The sequence below is a fragment of the Oncorhynchus nerka genome, linkage group LG22 (genome assembly GCF_034236695.1).
Source record: "Oncorhynchus nerka isolate Pitt River linkage group LG22, Oner_Uvic_2.0, whole genome shotgun sequence".
Classification (NCBI taxonomy): domain Eukaryota; kingdom Metazoa; phylum Chordata; class Actinopteri; order Salmoniformes; family Salmonidae; genus Oncorhynchus; species Oncorhynchus nerka.
In genome coordinates this window covers 52,200,427-52,220,347 of record NC_088417.1, presented here as the reverse complement: position 1 = coordinate 52,220,347, position 19,921 = coordinate 52,200,427, and the positions used below count along the sequence as shown (strand labels likewise).

General features: G+C 40.9%; 1 protein-coding gene across 1 annotated transcript in view; it reads right to left on the bottom strand.

Annotated features, from left to right (window-relative positions):
• The window catches only part of LOC115105315 (double C2-like domain-containing protein beta), a 314,653-nt gene that overhangs the window by 269,625 nt on the left and 25,107 nt on the right, over nt 1-19,921 (bottom strand). The window contains 1 exon segment of the mRNA XM_029627235.2: nt 14,089-14,175. Coding sequence (XP_029483095.2) covers nt 14,089-14,175 — 87 coding nt within the window.

Sequence of the window (19,921 nt, the reverse complement as noted above, 5' to 3'; positions counted from 1 at the left end):
TTTACAGTACTCTCGACCGGTCTTGTTGTACAGTGCCATATTTTCCTAACTGAAACCCTTAGTTAAATTGCTTTAGCCGTGATTGTAAAATTAATCCGCTGAGGCATTGTGGTATTCGGGGAGTGTCACATCATTGACAATGAGTCAGGCGCCATTGGCGAAGTCAGACGGAGAATGACGCTTTGAAGAGGGTTGAGGAACGAGAAGGAGTCGCAATCCATGCCAGTCACACATGTGAGCTCTGGAACTCCACCTCCTATTTGTGAACTCTGCACACAACATGTTCTTTGTGAAAATACCTGTCTAATTGTGGAAAAATCACCCTGATTAACTCTTTAGTCATATCAGAGTTGACCTATTTGCCTATGGTTTTGCCCACACCTGGTGATATGTTTAAATTAGATGAGCAAAACATATTCAATTTTATTTGGAATGGCAAGCCAGACAATTTAAAAAAAAATATATATATATATATACTGAATATGAATTAGGAGGGCAGAAATTGGAAATTACTTTATCAATTGGAACCTTTATCAAGTGGAAGGGGAAAAAGTAAGGAACTTGTCTGCCGGCCCTGCATTAAAGACTAAAATTGGTTAAAGAAAATTGTGATAAAAATAAACACCAGATTAATCAGCAGGACAATAGACTCTTGCCAAGTTTAGGGACTTTAAATATATTAATGGATCCATAGGGAATTACTATGGGAATAAATATCACTGAATGACATAGCATGGGGATTGGTCTTGATAAATCAATCAGATTTTTATTTGGAAATGTAAGGATTATTTTGCTCTTCACAATCACAATTAAAAACTTTCAAATGCATTCATGAATGAAATCGCTTTAGCCGACGTTGTGGTTCATCCGATGAAGGTGCACATGGGCCTATTTATATAATGAATATGAATTCAGAGGGAAGAAATGATTAAATATATAAGACCTCTCACTAAAGGTGAGCGCTAAGAACCTTGGCGTGATCCTGGACAACACCCTGTCGTTCTCAACTAACATCAAGGCGGTGGCCCGTTCCTGGCGGTGGCCCGTTCCTGTAGGTTCATGCTCTACAACATCCGCAGAGTACGACCCTGCCTCACACAGGAAGCGGCGCAGGTCCTAATCCAGGCACTTGTCATCTCCCGTCTGGATTACTGCAACTCGCTGTTGGCTGGGCTCCCTGCCTGTGCCATTAAACCCCTACAACTCATCCAGAACGCCGCAGCCCGTCTGGTGTTCAACCTTCCCAAGTTCTCTCACGTCACCCCGCTCCTCCGCTCTCTCCACTGGCTTCCAGTTGAAGCTCGCATCCGCTACAAGACCATGGTGCTTGCCTACGGAGCTGTGAGGGGAACGGCACCTCAGTACCTCCAGGCTCTGATCAGGCCCTACACCCAAACAAGGGCACTGCGTTCATCCACCTCTGGCCTGCTCGCCTCCCTACCACTGAGGAAGTACAGTTCCCGCTCAGCCCAGTCAAAACTGTTCGCTGCTCTGGCCCCCCAATGGTGGAACAAACTCCCCCACGACAGCGGAGTCAATCACCACCTTCCGGAGACACCTGAAACCCCACCTCTTTAAGGAATACCTAGGATAGGATAAAGTAATCCTTCTCACCCCCCTTAAAAGACTTAGATGCACTATTGTAAAGTGGCTGTTCCACTGGATGTCATAAGGTGAAAGCACCAATTTGTAAGTCGCTCTGGATAAGAGCGTCTGCTAAATGACTTAAATGTAAATGTAAATGTGTCAGTCATACAAAAGTTATACTTAAATCCGAACTGGTTTTGCAGCACGCAAAGTTCTGTTTCTCAGACCAATCATTGGGTCATTGGGCTACAGAACAGTTCAAAACAAGAGAACACACATGGTTAATGTTCTGAAAAAAAAGAAGTCCACTCAAGTTTCTTCAACTGTCTTCTATGATTAGAGCGATGTTGGTGTTGTGATGTGATGCCAGCGGATTCCAGATTGCCTTTGGCGATCGATTATCATCTTTAGCCATCAGTGAGTCGATGACTTGAATAGTCTCGCTGGAAATGAAATGACACGGTAGATGCTGTGTTTTTAGTTGATGGCCAATAATAAACAGTCAAATGCATTTGTGAATTCAATCGCTTTATTGTTTTAATTATTTAAGGCTCCTTTCTCTTCTCTATGCTGGAGTTATTTTCAGAATAAAGTAGCCTAATGAAGGCAACAAATTGTTGCTTACTGGAACACCCAAAGTCATCCAATTGTTATAACAGGATTTGAAGCAATAGCCTACCCGCGTGCGGTCAACTACTTCAACACCGTTTGGCGCTGCTTTGAGACAAGCATAGGGACTGATATTGAGAAATCAATGACATTTATATTTTCATTGAATCTCCGTTTGGGTATTGGTTAGCCTACAATTAGGGTGTGGAATTGTTAGGACTATTTTGCTCTTCACTCGCAGTCACTTAGTAGCCTACTCCCGACCGGTCACGTTGTACATCACCAACTTCTGGAAGCCAGTTACCGTCCCCCCCATGTTAACAAAACTTTTTTATTCTCCTATTTTCTTCTCACTAACTAAAAAGGCACTGTAGTTGCCCAGATATTTCACACTTTTCCCTCAACTATACATGGCTCTTCCTAGAACATCGGCCTCCATCCACAATAATCCTTGTTTAGTTTTACTGAATCAGGCGCAGTCTGTCAGATGTATGATTTTTGTTTTTTCTTGGAATAGAAACACCATAATATTAATCCAATGAATTGAGCTAGATTTCTTCAAATCAATCCCACATACTATGTTCTTACAAAAAAAGGTTTTACATTTCCCTAGTACAGCCAATATTAAAAACAGTCTAACGCTTCTCAAAGATGTCCTCTGGTGGTCAAACTAGCACAAACTAGCATTAATGGCAACAATGGCTGACTCTTAAATAACGTGCCATAGAATTCCGTGGCAGTCTGCAAGCTGTGCTGCAGTACGAAGCAACTTTTAAAGGAAGAACCACTGGACATTCAATAGCTTTTTTAAATGTATTTTTTATATATTTTATTTTAGCATTTTCCAATTAAGAACATTCAAAACAAAAGTGAAAAGATAGACAACAATAGGACAGTGACAGTAACAGACGAGCGTAAAAAAAAATAAAAATAATAATTATATATCCAAACATAGAACAAATAAGTCATAATATTGGATGATATGGTCACCTGCCGTAAACTACATAACGTGTGAAACATTATATAAGGATTATATAGAGATTCAATCAATGTGATGTGAGGGGAGATTCTCCATATAGTCAATAAAAGGTTGCCAAAATCTGTAAAATGTCTAACTTATTCCTCAAGCAGTAAGTGACTTTCTCCAGTGGGATACAACTATTAACTGATAGCCACATTGCAACTGGCAGGGAGGAATCCGATTTCCATTTCAAGGCAATACATTTCTTGGCAATCGCCAGCAATATTTCTGTTAGCTTTATAGTGTGGCTTTGCCTAAGATTGGAGTTAGTAAAGTTACCCAGTAGACAGACCTCCGGGCCTAAAGGGAATGCAACCCCGTGAATTGAGGATATGGTATCGCATACCCCCTGCCAGAAACCGTGTAGTTTTGAACACTGCCAAGTGAAATGGAGGAATGTTCCTTCATCTGAGCCACATCTAAAACATAGGAAGGAGATATCAGGTTTGAACTTGTGCGGTCTAGATGGGGTGATATAGAGCTGATGGAGGAAATTAAACTGTATCAGTCTGTATCTGGAGTTCAATGTGAATGTAACACCATCCATGCATAGGTCACTCCCATAGACCCTCATCAAGATCAATACCCAGATCTTTTCCCCATCTAAGTCGGGGTTTATCTAGCTCAGGCTGTGTTAGTCCTGACATAAGAGCACCGTAAACACGGGAAATGGTCTTTGAACAGTGGTTGGTCTGCATGGCAGAGTTGTTCAATAGGTGACATCTTAGTTAATTTCCATTGTCCCTTGAGAATCACCCTAATAAAGTTTTGTAGTTATAGGTAGCTAAAGAAGTCCCTGTTAGGCAAGTGGTATTTCTGTTTTACCTGATCAAAAGACATAAGAACTCCCTCCCCATAACAATGTTCCAGAAGAGTGATACTCTTATCCGACCATGGTCTAAAGTTACTATTCCGGAAAAATATAGGGATCAATTGTTCCATAAAGGGGAGTTAGGGGAAAGGAATCCCTCTCGTCTGAACAACTCATGCAGTTTGCACCAAACCAGGACAGAATGTATGATTAAAGGGTTGTCTGATGGTTTTTATAGATTTTCTGTCCCATTTGTAAAACAATTCTGCCCCAGTGTCATCATTTACCTCAAACTTTTCAATTTCCAACCATGAGAGAGAGGGACCATTGTCAAACCTCTGAGCCAGAAACCTAGACTGTGCAGTCCAGTAGTACATTCTAAAATTGGGGAGGTTTAAGCCCCCTTGACCGTAATCAAGGGACAGTTTATCCAGGCCAACCCTAGGGGGTTTGCCATGCCAAATAAACGTCTGGTCAGCTTGTCGAGAGAGGAAAAGAATGCTGCGGGAACAGGGATGGGGAGAGATTGAAACAAATATAGAAATCTGGGCAGGACATTCATTTTAATTACATTTATTCTATCCAGTAGAGTGAGAGGCAAGTCCATCCATTTACAAAGGTCACACTCCACCATTTTCAACAAGCTGGCTAGATTGAGTTTATAGAGGTTGTTCAGGTTACCATCCACCATTATGCCGAAATATGTGAAGCCCATAGGCGACCATCTAAAAGGAAACTTGTGCTTGATGGTATGGTGGTCAAAGACAGACAAAGGTAAGATTTCGCCTTTATCAAAAGTGTCCTTATATCCAGAGAAAGAACTATAACACTGTAGTAGGATATGCAAGTGAAAGAGGGAGTGCTCTGGGTTTGTTAGAAATAAGATAAGGTCATCCGCAAAGAGTGATAATTTATGGGTATGGGGGCCCACCTCAAAGCCATGTATGTCAGGGCACGTTCTAATAGTCTCAGCCAACGGTTCGATGGCGAGGGCAAAGAGGTGGGGGCTAATTGGGAAACCTCATCTGTTCCCCCTATAGAGAGGGAAAGAGGAGGAAGTAATCCCATTGGTAGCAATCCTAGCTTTAGGAGATTTGTAGAGTGATTTTATCAAATGTACAAACACGGTACCTAAACCAAACTTTTCCAAGACGTGAAAGAGGTATGCCTTTTCAGCATCAAGGGAGACTGCGACACTAGGTATTTGGTTTTCGTTAGCAAGGTGAATTATATCAAAGAACCTTTGAGATTATTGGAGGGCAATCTTTAATTATGAAACCAGTCTGATCTGGGTTGACCAACAGGAGAAGACATGACTCCAGTCTCTTAGATAACAGATTGTAAACTGGTCACCAAGATGCTAAGGAGAGAGATTGGTCTATAGGAGACACACTTCAGCAGGTTTTTCCCTTTCTTGTGGATTACAGTAATCACTGCTTGAGAGAAAGACTCTGGAAAGCAGTTGTCTTCCCCGGCTTTTTTAAGTACCTCCATAAGGTAGGGGACCAACAGCTCCCTAAATTCTTTATAGAACTCTGGAGGGAAGTCATCCTCCCCAGGAGATTTATTAGAAGGTAAGGATTTAATGGCCTCCAACAGTTCAGGAACTGAGAAGTGTTCACTCAGGCGCTCACTGTCTTCCTCTGACAGGCATGGGAGGTTGAGAGAGGAGAGAAAGGAGTTGATCTCTGATAGATCGCTTGATTACGAAGAGTAGAGGTCTTCGTAGTATTTCTTAAACGTATCATTCATTTTAGTAGGGTCGAAAGATCTCTTTAGTAAGAGTTGCTATAGCATTATTTGTCCTCTTACTTTCCTCTGCTTTCAGTTGCCATGGCAATACTTTGTGAGCTTTCTCTCCAAGCTCGTAATAACGCTATTTTAATTTAGTGATGGCCCTCTCAGCTTGATATGTGTTCAAAATATTATATTTCAGTTTTTTATTTACCAAAAGCCTGTATAGATCTTTAGTCGGGCCTCTTTGGTAGGTTCTCTAGCTCAGAGATTTCAGATTCAAGGGCATTCAGTTCCGCACCGTGTTTTCTCTTCAACCCTTAAGTATAGTCCCCTCAGATAGGCTTTCAATGTGTCCCAAAGAATGAAACTGTCAGGAGCGGAGGATTTGTTTGTCAAAGTAAAAATATTGATCTGCTCTTTGATGAATGCACAAAATTCAGGTTGCTTTAGGAGTGTAGAATTTAGTCTCCATCTATATGCTCCATTTACCTTGGTAGGAATGGAGATTGATAATACCAGAGGAGAATGGTCACTAAGCAATCTGGGGAGATACTCGATATCTCACACTCTATGAAACAGGTGGGTCGATAGTAAAAAGTTATCTATGCGTGTGTGTGTTGTGTGGGTGTGAATAAAAAGAGTAGTCCCTATCCTGTGGGTGCAACTGTCTCCAGATGTCTAGTAAATTGAGATCTTTCATGAATGACATGTTGAGCTTTGGTAAAAAGTGAGGGTTTATCAGAGGACCTATCAAGAACTGTATCTAAACAAAAATGTACATTTCTTCCAACCAGTAGCCATTCCTGCATGAGGAAGACATTGAGGAAGACATTCTGAATAAACATATGGTCATCGAAGTTAGGAGCATAATTATTCAATAGGGTCGAAGACTCCGAAAACATATGCCCCTGCACCAAAACAAACCTGCCCGAGGGATCAGAGATGGTGTTGTTGACGCAGAAGGGGATGTGTCTACTTATCAAAATTGCAGTTCCTCTTGCTTTGGAGTTAAAAGAGGACGCAAAAACCTGTCCTACCATTCCCTCTTCAATTTCTTGTGTTCACTGGCTGTAAGATGTGTTTCTTGTAAAAACACAATGTCAGCCTTTATTTTCTTATGGTATGTATAGACTCTTTCCTTTTAATCGGGCTGTTAAGACCTTTTACGTTGAATGTGACATATTTAAGTGGATTAAACAGGTTGGGTTTCAAATATGTAACCGAATGGAAATCTCTCATGTAAATAGTCAGGAAATGTTTCAACTTTAGTTTGAACACAGAAGTGACCTATGTGTCTCTTTAGGAAGGAAACAACAATAAACATAGAAAAAAATATAAAAAAATAAACAGAAACCTCACCCACCTCAATTGTCAGACTTAAACAACAATCAAACATGAATACACTTGCAGAGATGCGTTGTTGCTCGCCTTCCATCTTGGTCTTACTAGCTAAACCTTGGCGGAAACTAAAACCTGCGAGCTCTCTAAGTTAAAAACAAACATTGTGAATAGACATTTATGGCTGAATATTTACTGCCCACAGTAAGGGCTGCTTGAGTCTCTTTTCAGGAGAGGAGAAACATAAATGGGGGGGGGGGGGGGGGGGGAGCAGTGGGCCTGAGCCCACTAATTTGCATCGCCCAGTGGATATTGACTAAACCAAAATATACTCTCCTGTAATTGCAATAGAACTCACCCGGGGAAAACGGTTAGTTGAAAATGTACAAATCAATTATAGCAACCGGATAGCGGCGTAAACGGATCCAAATTCCAAGAAGATATCAGCAGTTCAGTCCCAGTACAGCCCGGATAAGAGAAAACAAACAAACTGTATTTTATCCCCCAGAGAGACCATCCTAGTTCAGATGCTGTTCAGAAAAGTGAACACTTCTCCCGGTGTGTTGAAGAGATGGCTTCGACCTTTGTACTGAACTTTCGCGGGGATGTTCTTCTCCTTCAGTGCTTTGGTGGCAGGTCTGAACTGCTTGCGACGTCTGGCGAGATCCACGCTTGCCATCGATGGTGATGTCCCCTTTGGCTCTTGTGAGTTGCAGTATATTCTCTCTGTCCTGGAAACGGAGGAACCTGATCAGGACGGCCCGTGGGGGCTCATCTGGCCGGGGTTTCGGCACTAATGTTCTGTGGGCGCGTTCGATTTCCAGCGGCTTGGTGAAGTTGATTATGCCTAGGACATCCGGGATCCATTGAGTGAAGAAACGGAGCGGGTCACGGCCCTCGCTGTCCTCTTTCAATCACACCACACGGATATTACTACGTCTGCTCTGGTTCTCCATCTGGTCTACCTTGTTTTTGAGGTAGGCATTGTCCTTCTGCAGTTGTATCAGACCTGGTCATGTCGAGTGATGGTATCTTCAAATGTGCTAATGCGCAACTCAGCCTGTCATTCTCAAAAGGAGATAATTTATGGAGGATTTCAGGTCGTCAATGGAAGAATGGAGTTCAGACGATTTCTTGTAAATTTTCAGAGAAAGACGCTTGTTACCATACAGAATTTCCCGGAGGAGAGTAGCCAGCATGTCGGCAGGCTCGCAAGAGGCTGTCTTGGGAATCAACAACATTTTGGTCGTCCTTCTTGCCTCTCGGTCAAAGGTCCATGGCTCTTTGGGAAGGTAAGTACTTGACAATGTATCAGCCGATGTTAGAATATTGTTTCAACGTTGTTATTTAGGTAATAATGGAATAACTTTGAAGAGTTCGGTTTGTCAACGTCTGCTCAGCTCCGCGGCATCACGTGCTCTATTCAATAGCTTTTCTGACATCTGGGGACATTTTCTCTCAGAGATAGAAATTTAAAAAACTATATGTAATGGCCTGATAGACTACAGATATAAACTCAGGACCTTGTCTTTTAAAGATAATTAGTAAAAATCCAAATAACTTCACAAATCTTCATTGTAAAGGGGTTAAACACTGTTTCCCAAGCTTGTTCAATGAACCATAAACAATTAATGAACATGCACCTGTGGAACGGTAGTTAAGACACTAACATCTTACAGACGGTAGGCAATTAAGGTCACAGTTATGAAAACTTAGGACACTAAAGAGGCCTTTCTATTGACTCTGAAAAACACCAAAAGAAAGATGCCCAGGGTCCCTGCTCATCTCCGTGAATGTGCCTTAGGCATGCTGCAAGGAGGCATGAGGACTGCAGATGTGGCAAGGGCAATACATTTCAATGTCCGTACTGTGAGACACCTAAGTATGTTCATCTCTAGGAGACTGAATGCGTCTCCTTCCTGAGCGGTATGACCACTGCGTGGTCCCATGGTGTTTATACTTGCGTACTATTGTTTGTACAGATGAACATGGTAACTTGAGGGGTTTGGAAATAGCTCCCAAGGATGAACCAGACTTGTGGAGGTCTACAATTTTTTTTCTGAGGTCTTGATTTTCCCATGTCAAGCAAAAAGGCACTGAGTTTGAAGGTAGGCCTTGAAATACATCCACAGGTACACCTGTACAGGTGCATCAAAGCTGGGACCGAGAGACTGAAAAACAGCTTCTATCTCAAGGCCATCAGACTGCTAAACAGCCACCACTAACATTGAGTGGCTGCTGCCAACACACTGACTCAACTCCAGCCACTTTAATAATGGGAATTGATGGGAAATTATGTTAAATATATCACTAGCCACTTTAACCAATGCTACCTAATATAATGTTTACATACCCTACATTATTCATCTCATATGTGTACGTATATACTGTACTCTATATCATCTACTGCATCCTTATGTAATACATGTATCACTAGCCACTTTAACTATGCCACTTTGTTTACATACTCATCTCATATGTATATACTGCACTCAATACCATCTACTGTATCTTGCCTATGCCGCTCTGTACCATCACTCATTCATATATCTTTATGTACATATTCTTTATCCCCTTACACTTGTGTCTATAAGGTAGTAGTTTTGGAATTGTTAGCTAGATTACTTGTTGGTTATTACTGCATTGTCCGAACTAGAAGCACAAGCATTTCGCTACACTTGCACTAACATCTGCTAACCATGTGTATGTGACAAATCAAATTTGATTTGATTTGACTCAAATTATGTCAAATTAGCCTATCAGAAGCTTATAAAGCCTTGACATAATTTTCTGGAATTTTCCAAGCTGTTTAAAGGCACATTCAACTCAGTGTATGTAAACTTCTGACTCATTGGAATTGTGATACAATGAATCATAAGTTAAATAAACTGTCTGTAAACAATTGATGGAAAAATTGCTTGTGTCAAGCACAAAGTAGATGTCGTATCCGACTTGTCAAAACTAGTTTGTCAACAACAAATTTGTGGAGTGATTGAAAAAAATTGTTTTAATGACTCCAACCTAAGTGTATGTAAACTTCCGACTTCAACTGTACATATATAAACAACAAAGTCGTTTTCATTTCAAGCTAAAGTGTACTGGTAGCTAGCTAGCTAATGTTGGCTGGCTGGCTCGCGAGCTAACGTTACGTGTATGATCTTATTATTCATAGTTCAGCGCCATTTGCTTGCCTGGTTTGTTAGTTTGTTAGTTACCTGCAGATTCATGCAGGGTAGTAACGTAATGAGTTGGGATTATGGCTCATTCTTTAGCTAGCTACATGTCTTAGCAAAAAAGACTCCACTATGCAAGTAACCATTTTGGGTGCGTTCATAAATTCAGTCTGGCCATCTACTCCGATTTCAGAGCACTCTAGTCTGAGTGTGCCAGAGCGCAGAATAACTGATGAATTTACGAACGCTCAACACACGTTGAATATGGCCGGTGTCAGTGAACGTTGGCAAAAAAAAGCATAATTAAATTGTTGCCAGCAGCACAGTTAGTCACCAACGCTCTGGATAACATGAAAACAGCCTAACCAGCTCTTCTAAGGCGAGTAAAATGGTCAGAGTGGGTGTTCTCACATTTCTGTCTGGAAGTAGGTAGAAAGCTAGCCAATGTTAGCTTGGGTGCTTGACTGCCGTTATGAGGTCAGAACGCTCAGATCAACCCTACTCATAGGCCAGTCTGCGCACTGAACGCTCCGAGAGTGAAACTCTTTACAAAACTGACAATCTGACAGTATAGTAACCAACACGCTGGATAACATAAAAAACAGCCTAACCAGCTCTACTAGGGCGAGTAATGTTCAGTAAGCCATTCTTTGTGTCTGGAAGTATAGCTAGAAAGTTAGCCAGTTAACAGCAGTCAAGCACCCAAGCTGTTAGTACAGAATGCTCAGATCAACCTTTAAAGAGATGGGTGGGGCTAAAGCTTAAGAGGTTGTGAACGATGCTGAATAGGTGTAGACAAAGAAGAGCTATCCAGTAGGTACCAAAACATTCAACGTTTATCAACTTTCAAAGCAGAATTATCTTCCCATTGTTCCTTAAATATAGTGTATGATATACCATTTTGTCTTCTTTTATCCAATGTAATTATTATTATTTATTTTTTTATCGAATTTTGCTACATAAGACTGAATCAAGGTAGTCGGTCACAAATGATCTCATCAATAAGCATGTTATCAACCAGAAACAGCACGGCAATGATCATTTTAAGGATAATTTTCCAGAAAGAACACACGTACAGTGGTGAGTTCGACTGAGTGAGCATGAGATGAGCCTAAAAACCAATAAGCATTTGACCTGTCCCTTAGAGATAAGCACTGCTCACAGCTATCACAGAGTATTTCAACACTGTGACAAAGTATATATATATATATATATATATATATATATATATATATATATATATATATATATATATACACACACACACACACGTGTGAGTGAGTGAGTGAGTGAGTGAGTGAGTGAGTGAGTGAGTGAGTGAGTGAGTGAGTGAGTGAGTGAGTGAGTGAGAGAGAGAAAGAGAGAAAGAGAGAAAGAGAGAAAGAGAGAAAGAGAGAAAGAGAGAGAAATAAAGAAAGAGCGAGAAGAGTTGAGAAAATAGAACTGGGGTAAACTAAACTCAGGAGGGGCGCCTCCACAGAGGCATGTCAGCCCGAGCCCAAATCCGACTGAAGACAGCCATTTTGAGTAAGCACCTCCATCATCTGAGGAAGGCCGATAAGGTGCCCTGTCAAACACTGCCTTTCAGTGACTATCTGCTGGAGCAGATTCACAGCGGAGGGAAATGAAAAATGAAGACTGCCTTTCGACGCACAGTGTGTGGTTCAAAAACATTTGCACATTTTTACATAAACGTCTTTATGGTACAGTGCCCTCTCTCAATCCTCAATCCTGCACAGCCATGGAATTATTCATGTGCTCATGTGATTTCTCCGCTAAAACTCACCCTGTCCTCCTTTTACCTCCACCTCCCCTGTTACAGTCCAGACTACCTAGTGATCCATACATCAGGAGGAAAAGAAACTGACGGCCTACCTGAAACTAAGAAGTTATGTGCTGTAAGGTAATAATTGTGGGTTATCAATTTAGAGGCTCCATCTAATCAGCTTTTTGGGGGAACTAATGGGATATGGCTTTCCATGAGGGGAAAGTGGCAAATTACTTGAATAATCTGGATATAGGCCTACATAATATGGAGGTAATAATATTATGGTAATATTAAGTGCTTCAGATGTTTAATTATTCCCCACACATGAAACAAACTCCTCGTTGAGAGAGGCCAATTAAAATAATCCTATAGTATAGTGAGTGACAGATGGTCCATTGACTGCTGTTACTGTGCTTCACAAAAAGGTGTTTGGCTTGAATTACCAATATAAAAACTGAAATAATGCACATCCATTTTGTCTATGGCCAGGTATCAAGATCCTGATCCATGATTGATATACAGTGAGGGAAAAAAGTATTTGATCCCCTGCTGATTTTGTACGTTTGCCCACTGACAAAGAGGAGAGGGACAAAATCCCTCCTGAAATGTGTGCAAACCTGGTGGCCAACTACAAGAAACGTCTGACCTCTGACTGCCAACAAGGGTTTTGCCACCAAGTACTAAGTCATGTTTTGCAGAGGGGTCAAGTACTTATTTCCCTCATTAAAATGCAAATCAATTTCTAACATTTTTGACATGCATTTTTCTGGATTTCTTTGTTGTTATTCTGTCTCTCATTGTTCCAATAAACCTACCATTAAAATGATAGACTGATCATTTCTTTGTCAGTGGGCAAACGTACAAAATCAGCAGGGGATCAAATACTTTTTTCCCTCACTGTATGTAGGTGGAGAGAATGACAGGATTAAACGGGAGAACACCTTTGATATATGGGAGGGCATACGCCAGAGACTAGACTGATCTGGATGTCAGTCATACTGTATCACACTCTACGGGGCTGTTCCTAGATCCTTAAAAAGGTTTGAAAAGCTACTGGAATTGAATGCAAATGTTTAACCACTTTGGGAAATCCTGCTCCTCTTTTGTGCTAAGTAGATAGTGATATCTTATTAGCATTACACTGGGGATAAATGGCTCATAGCAGCACATTCATCATTAGCATTTCTGAGGAAGAAACCCATACTCCCTAATGAGAACGATTTAATGTTACACACCTGATAACATAAAATATAAATTCAGATTAAAAGATCCCTGGATGGAAACATGACGTACCCTCAGAGGTCTAGAATGCCCCATGCCGATACTACAGTGCTGACACATCCCTCAAAACAACCCTTCATCGTAAACACTCTTATCGCTCTTTTATCAGCATTACAGGAACATTTCCATAATCCAAAATATGAATGTGGGGATAAACTACCATTGGACCTACTTCCCAACCAATAAGCTCCACAGTGATTCATCCACACTGCTATGATAATTAGATAAAAAGCCACACAGCTAATGAAACCAGCGTGTGAGGGCATAGAAACTTCATGAGGTCACAACGGGTCACCAGACACGAGGTTCCTGTTATAGGGGGCAATCAGCAAGACAAGAGGCCTTTTCCCTCAATCAGGCTCCTGTGCATTGTAAACAAGACTGTGGTGAGATGCCCATCCAGATCCGGCCAGCCCTGCTGATGACCACTGGGCCTCCAAATCAAGCCCCGAGAGACCCTTATTCCTGGAGGAAAGCCAACCTGCAGCAATCTGCCTGAAGTCTGTAAACTAGTTACAGACATGTAGTATCTGTCTGTGGTTCTACATTGTCGCTGGCTGCTGCTACTGAGCTACAGGTACATAGTTTCCATAAAATTATACCATTTTGCTTCTCCATTTTTATTGCACTTTTCTCAAACTGACAGTGGTTAATTAATAGGATAACCCCCTAATCAATGTGTAGGAGAATAATCAAAAAGCATGTAGTTGGCATTTCAATGTATACTGTAGATGGGCTATCCAGTTGTAGGGATGTACGTTACCTCTCTGTGTTCACTGCAGATCTTGCACAGCCACTGGGTTGTTTTCTGACTGCACTGGGTCTCAATGCCACATTTGGTGCATGCTTTCTGTAAGAGAGATAAAAAAGTTTTGGTTTTAAATAGAACAAATTCGAATTGACCATGAGTGGAGTAACTTGTTTGAGTAAAATGGACAAAAGGGGCGGCAGGGTAGCCTAGTGGTTAGAGCGTTGGACTAGTAACCGGAAGGTTGCAAGTTCAAACCCCCAAGCTGACAAGGTACAAATCTGTCGTTCTGCCCCTGAACAGGCAGTTAGTTAACACACTGTTCCTAGGCCGTCATTGAAAATAAGAATTTGTTCTTAACTTACTTGCCTAGTTAAATAAAAAGGTAAAAAATAAAAAATATATTTACTTAGCTATAAAGTTTGCTGCTGTATTTTGTAACACTAAAAAAGCACATGATAATTTTACAGTTTGACTTGCAATTGACCATGTAATTTCAAGCAAAAAGCAAATGTTCCACATTGAAATTGAAAGCAGTCAGTGCCAAGTCCAACAACCCGGTAACTCATAAAATTGCAGAGTATTTGAATATATACTGTATATTATGCAATAACAAAATGTATTCCATAAGAAATATAAAGGACACTTGTGTCTTCTTTTTTTACATTGTTCAAACAACAGAACTCTTAGTAAAATCACTGATGTGCGACTCTAGAGTACCATCAATATTTTTCAAAGTTATTTACCCGTTGAAAATTCGCTGAGCCATCACAGCCAACTTTATGAGGTTGAAAAGTTCACAGAAAAGTCACTCTGACAAATCATGTATTTCCACAAGTCAAGTCATTGCACAACTCAACCACAAACAAAGGGGGTGAGTCACTTCAACATGCAGACTTATGTTGAATTCCAAATCGGCCCCAACACACTAGGAACTCTAGTAGACAGCTTCATTCTGCCTTCTGAATGGCTGGCTGGGTGGAGTTTCGCAATATTGCATCAATCTATCCAGTCCCCTCAGATCTACAGCAGTGGCTAGGGGGTAAGGGCTAAGGGAATAAATGTTGAACTGAACATTAATCCAAATCCTCAGAAACATACACTATATATACAAAAGTATGTGGACACCACTTCAAATGAGTGGATTCGGGCTATTTCAGCCACACCCGTTGCTGACAGGTGTACAAAATTGAGCACACAGCCATGCAATATCCATAGACAAACATTGGCAGTAGAATTGCCTTACTGAAGAGCTCAGTGATTTTCAACATGCCACCTTTCCGACAAGTCAGTTTGTCAAATTTCTGCCCTGCTAGAGCTGCCCAGGTCAACTGTAAATGCTGTGGTCTAGGAGAGACAATCCGGAAGACGCTGGGCCAATTGTGCGCCGCCCCATGGGTCTCCCGGTCGCGGCCGGCTGCGACAGACCCTGGACTCAAACCAGGATCTCTAGTGGCATAGCTAGCATGGCAATGCAGTGCCTTAGACCACCGTGCCACTCGGGAGGCTGAAGGGAAATCTTAACGCTACAGCATTCAATGACATTCTCGATGATTCTGTGCTTCCAACTTTGTTGCAACAGTTTGGGGGAAAGTCCTTTCTTGTTTCAGCATGAAAATGCCCCAGTGCACAAAGTGAGGTCCATACAGAAATGGTTTGTCGAGATCGGTGTGGAAGAGCTTGACTGGCCTGCACAGAGCCCCAACCTCAACCCCATCGAAACCTTTTGGATGAATTGGAACGCCAACTGCGAAGCCAGGCCTAATCGCCCAACATCAGTGCCCGACCTCACTAATGGTCTTGTGGCTGAATGGAAGCAAGTCCCTGTAGCAATGTCCCAACATGTAGTGGAAAGCCTTCCCAGAAGAGTAGAGGCTGTTATAGCAGCAAAAGGGGGACCAACTCCATATTAATGCCTGTGATTTTGGAATGAGATGTTAAATGAGCAGGTGTCCACATACTTTAGGCCACGTAGTGTGTTTGTATGCCCTTAACAACAAAATATGGAGCTCATCACTGTCCACCTAGTGTAGTCGTCAGCAAAGAGAGAGCTTGTTGGGATACAGCAGTCTAAAAGCTATACAATTACATTGGGCACCATTACGTTCTAAGGGACCTTAAAGGTAGACAGAGCGAAATGACTTGAGTATCACAGCAGATATTGAGATGAGCGAGCTGCAAGACTTTGCTCTCACAGTCACACACAGTGTCTGAGCATGTGCACAGGTTCGCTTCACGTGGTTACAGCATGGTAGTCACGTGGCCAAAACAGTGGAGAAGTTGAGCCTCGCGCTTCAACGCTCTTTGTTGGCGAAATTGGCCCACTATGCTGTTTACTTTCCACATCTACATCTATGTCATATTGCTGAGTCTAACTCAAGAATCGGTTTGGAAGCAGGGTTGATTATGATGTTCTAAAAGTCACAGGAAGGAAGCTTTAATCAAGCCTTATGTAATGCAGGAGAGAGCTTGGCTGAAGTGCCCATAATTGCCTTGCCTGAAGTAGCTTAGTGATTTTAGTCAGCGAGAGAAGGAGAGAGAGAGACAGAGGGATAAAAGGTAGAATAATTTCTGGGTCTCCGATCAAACATTTTCACTCAACTGCTATCAGCTTAAATAAACAGTGACACATCTGACCCAATAGTCTCTCGTAACAGAATGTTAATAGAAATGCAATATTATGCCAAAAAGCATGTTCTGAGTTACAGGATTATTGGCTCAAAAACACCTGACTATAGCCATCTCATCTGTACTCTAGATATAGAGCGTAGTCTGATGGATGTGTAGACCTGTCAATTTTCACATCCAGAGCACGTCTTCTTCTGAAGACTTGTGTCACCTAGCGACCAAGACGTCTGTCTGCCTTCCAATTACATACTAACAAATCTGGGCTATTTGTGTTTGGACTTTGGGCATTTATTGACGATACCTAAAAAAGTCAACAAGTATTTAGATATGCAAACATATGAATTAGATTAAATGTGACAGAAATATGCAGCACTACTGTGGGGGACTCACATTTGTTTAATTGAGTAAGCAGCTTTCTTAAACTGTTTTTAAAATCTCATTATGTTTGCTCATCCCCAAATAATGTTGTTGACCGGTCCTTTACTTGTAGCCAAAGCATAAATGACAAAACCCACTCAGTAAAAAAAAATCTCAAACTTGTTTTTGAAACAAACCATTAAAAACAAATGCTTGAAATTTGCTTGGAGAATGACATCATCCTTCTTGGCTGGGACAGACCCTTCTGGATTGGTCGAGCAGCTTTTTCAAAAACAAAAATATAAATTCTCCGGTGGGGAGAAGGAGACTAGCGGAGACACAGGCTCAAAAAGGTACACAAACTGCTAGCAAGGCAAGCAATCCACAGGCAGTGTTAGCAAAACAGACAAAGCCTATACAACAACTACCTCGCCAGTCACTTATATTTCAAATCATGTGGTTTTTATAAGTTGGCCTGCTGGATGTTTAGAAGCAGCAAGCTAGCATGCTAACATTCGCTATCAAGGCCAACTTAGCTAGCTGCTTAGCCAAGACCAAAGCAAGCCAAAGCATCAACCATCATATTTTGTTTTTTACATTTTAGTCATTTAGCAGACAGAGTTAAGTGCATTCATTTTAAGATTGCTAGGTGGGACAACCACATACCTCAGTCATAGTAGGCACATTTTCAAAGTAGCTATTAGCAAAGTCAGTGCTATTTTAAATCCAGTGGTTTGAAACTACAGTACAAGTTGGATGTCAAGAGGAAACCTAGTTAGCAGTTGTTGACATAAAATAAATGTCATATTCTATCAGGAAAATGACATGTTTGACTTTCAGGAAAACATATTGGTCAAGCTCAGGCACTTCATCCATTTTTGGATGACTTTTCCAATTTGTAAAGTGCATAATACTAATAGGGTGGAAACTATGAGCCAAAATTGGCCATAGCGCTGTGAGTGAGCAAGACTGAGATAGCATAATGCTAAACACTTGAACAGGATTTAACTTCTTTTTTAATTTTTGAAATAATTTAGCCAAATAGGGTGGACACTTATGAGTGGAACATACAGATAAATAACATGAAACATGGGCAAATAAATATAAACACACCGTTTTATCTATCTTTGCACCATAGTTTTCCCACTAAAGAAATGATGACAATTCCTGAATGTGGTGTCATAGTAGGAAGGGGATTGTTTTCTTAAATGGAGCATTACAACAACTAAACAGGGTGGAAAGTGATATCAGGGACACACATCTTAAATAAAATAATAAATACAATAATCAAAACTTTGACGAAAGAGACTAAGACTATAGAATAATGACGATTTTAGACATAGTATAATTTTATGGCTTATATTTCTTCTGAATGTTGAGAAATAACACCTGGGGACATGGCAACAACGCCTACACGCACTGGCAAAAAGTGTTTAAAATTTTTAAGGTAAAGGACACCTGACCTTGTATTTAAAGCCTTTTGGAATCCATATTTTACACTAAATAAGACATTTTATTTCCTGTGGACAGAAATGGCACCGCACAATAGGAATGACCCAGCTAGCTAGCTTAGCTCCTAGCAATCACAACTTGCTAACTAGTAGCTAGCTCAACGAAAATATCAGGAATAGTGACAAAGCAATGGACATAAAAGGCTCACGCTTGTAAAATAATCAGTCTGCATTTGTTGCTGTTACAGTAAAGTGCCTTAGTAGTTCCATCATGTGTTTCCAAATCCTGAATCCATCCATCCATACTACTTGACGACAGACAATAGGCCTTCGTTTTAAAAAAAAAAATTTTTTAAGCCTGCTAGGCAGTGTGTGCAGCCCTGCCCCACGTGGAGTTAGTAGCTAACTTGAATATCTGAGCGTATGCACTTTTCTTGACCAGTATAAGGCCAAAAAAACTCTGTTTTCACTCAGGCCAAGCAGGGAAACAAAGAAAAGCTGCTTTAACATAACTAATTATCATTTGCTAGGAAGGACATCTATTACATGCATAGTGTAATTGCTGTTTTGTAAATATTTCATTCAAATCTGGAACACTGGACATATACTTTAATATGAGAATTTGCCAGAAAAACTTAAGTCTAAAATCACAGTGTGTATCAATCTCGTTGTGACGTAAAGTGTGTGTGGCGTTATACTGAGACAGATGCCACCACACTCACAACTGCAGTGAACTGAGGGTCTTACACATCATAGCAGTGTGTGTGTGTGTGTGTGTGTGTGTGTGTGTCCACTTCATTCCCTAGAAAGCCCTGCATTTGCTCTATGACACAGCCTTATACAGTCCAACCTGTCATCATAGAGTATCACTCAGCATTATAATTAAGTTTGGGACAGGACACTTAATATAATCAATGCCTCCACACCTGTCTATCCCAGTTTGGATGGTGAAGATGAGGACCACATATCCATCTCCTAGGAGAGACTAAACACAGACTGCTCTTTGCCTGTCTTTTAGGGCTGTGCTGCCCTCTCCTGGGCCTTACATTTACTACTTGGCTTTTCTTTCCTACACACTTCAAACTGACCTCTCAACATTTGCTTTAAATGATACATAAAACAGTTTAGTGTAGACCAGGAGTTTGTATATGGTCATGAGTATACTATTTTGAACTTATCGTGAGTGATTAATATTCCTTTGAGAAGCAAACACTTTGCAACGTCAACAAATCTAGAATATTTTTCATTTTTTACAACTATATCAGGGAAATTAGTAGGGGAATTAGTATATCCAGAACTGTATGCCACATTTGATTTTGAAACAGTATGCTATTTTATATGGTTTATCATGATCACTCCTGCTTTCATGCTTTGTTAAGTGATTTAGAGATTCACATCTGAGGTCTCTGCTG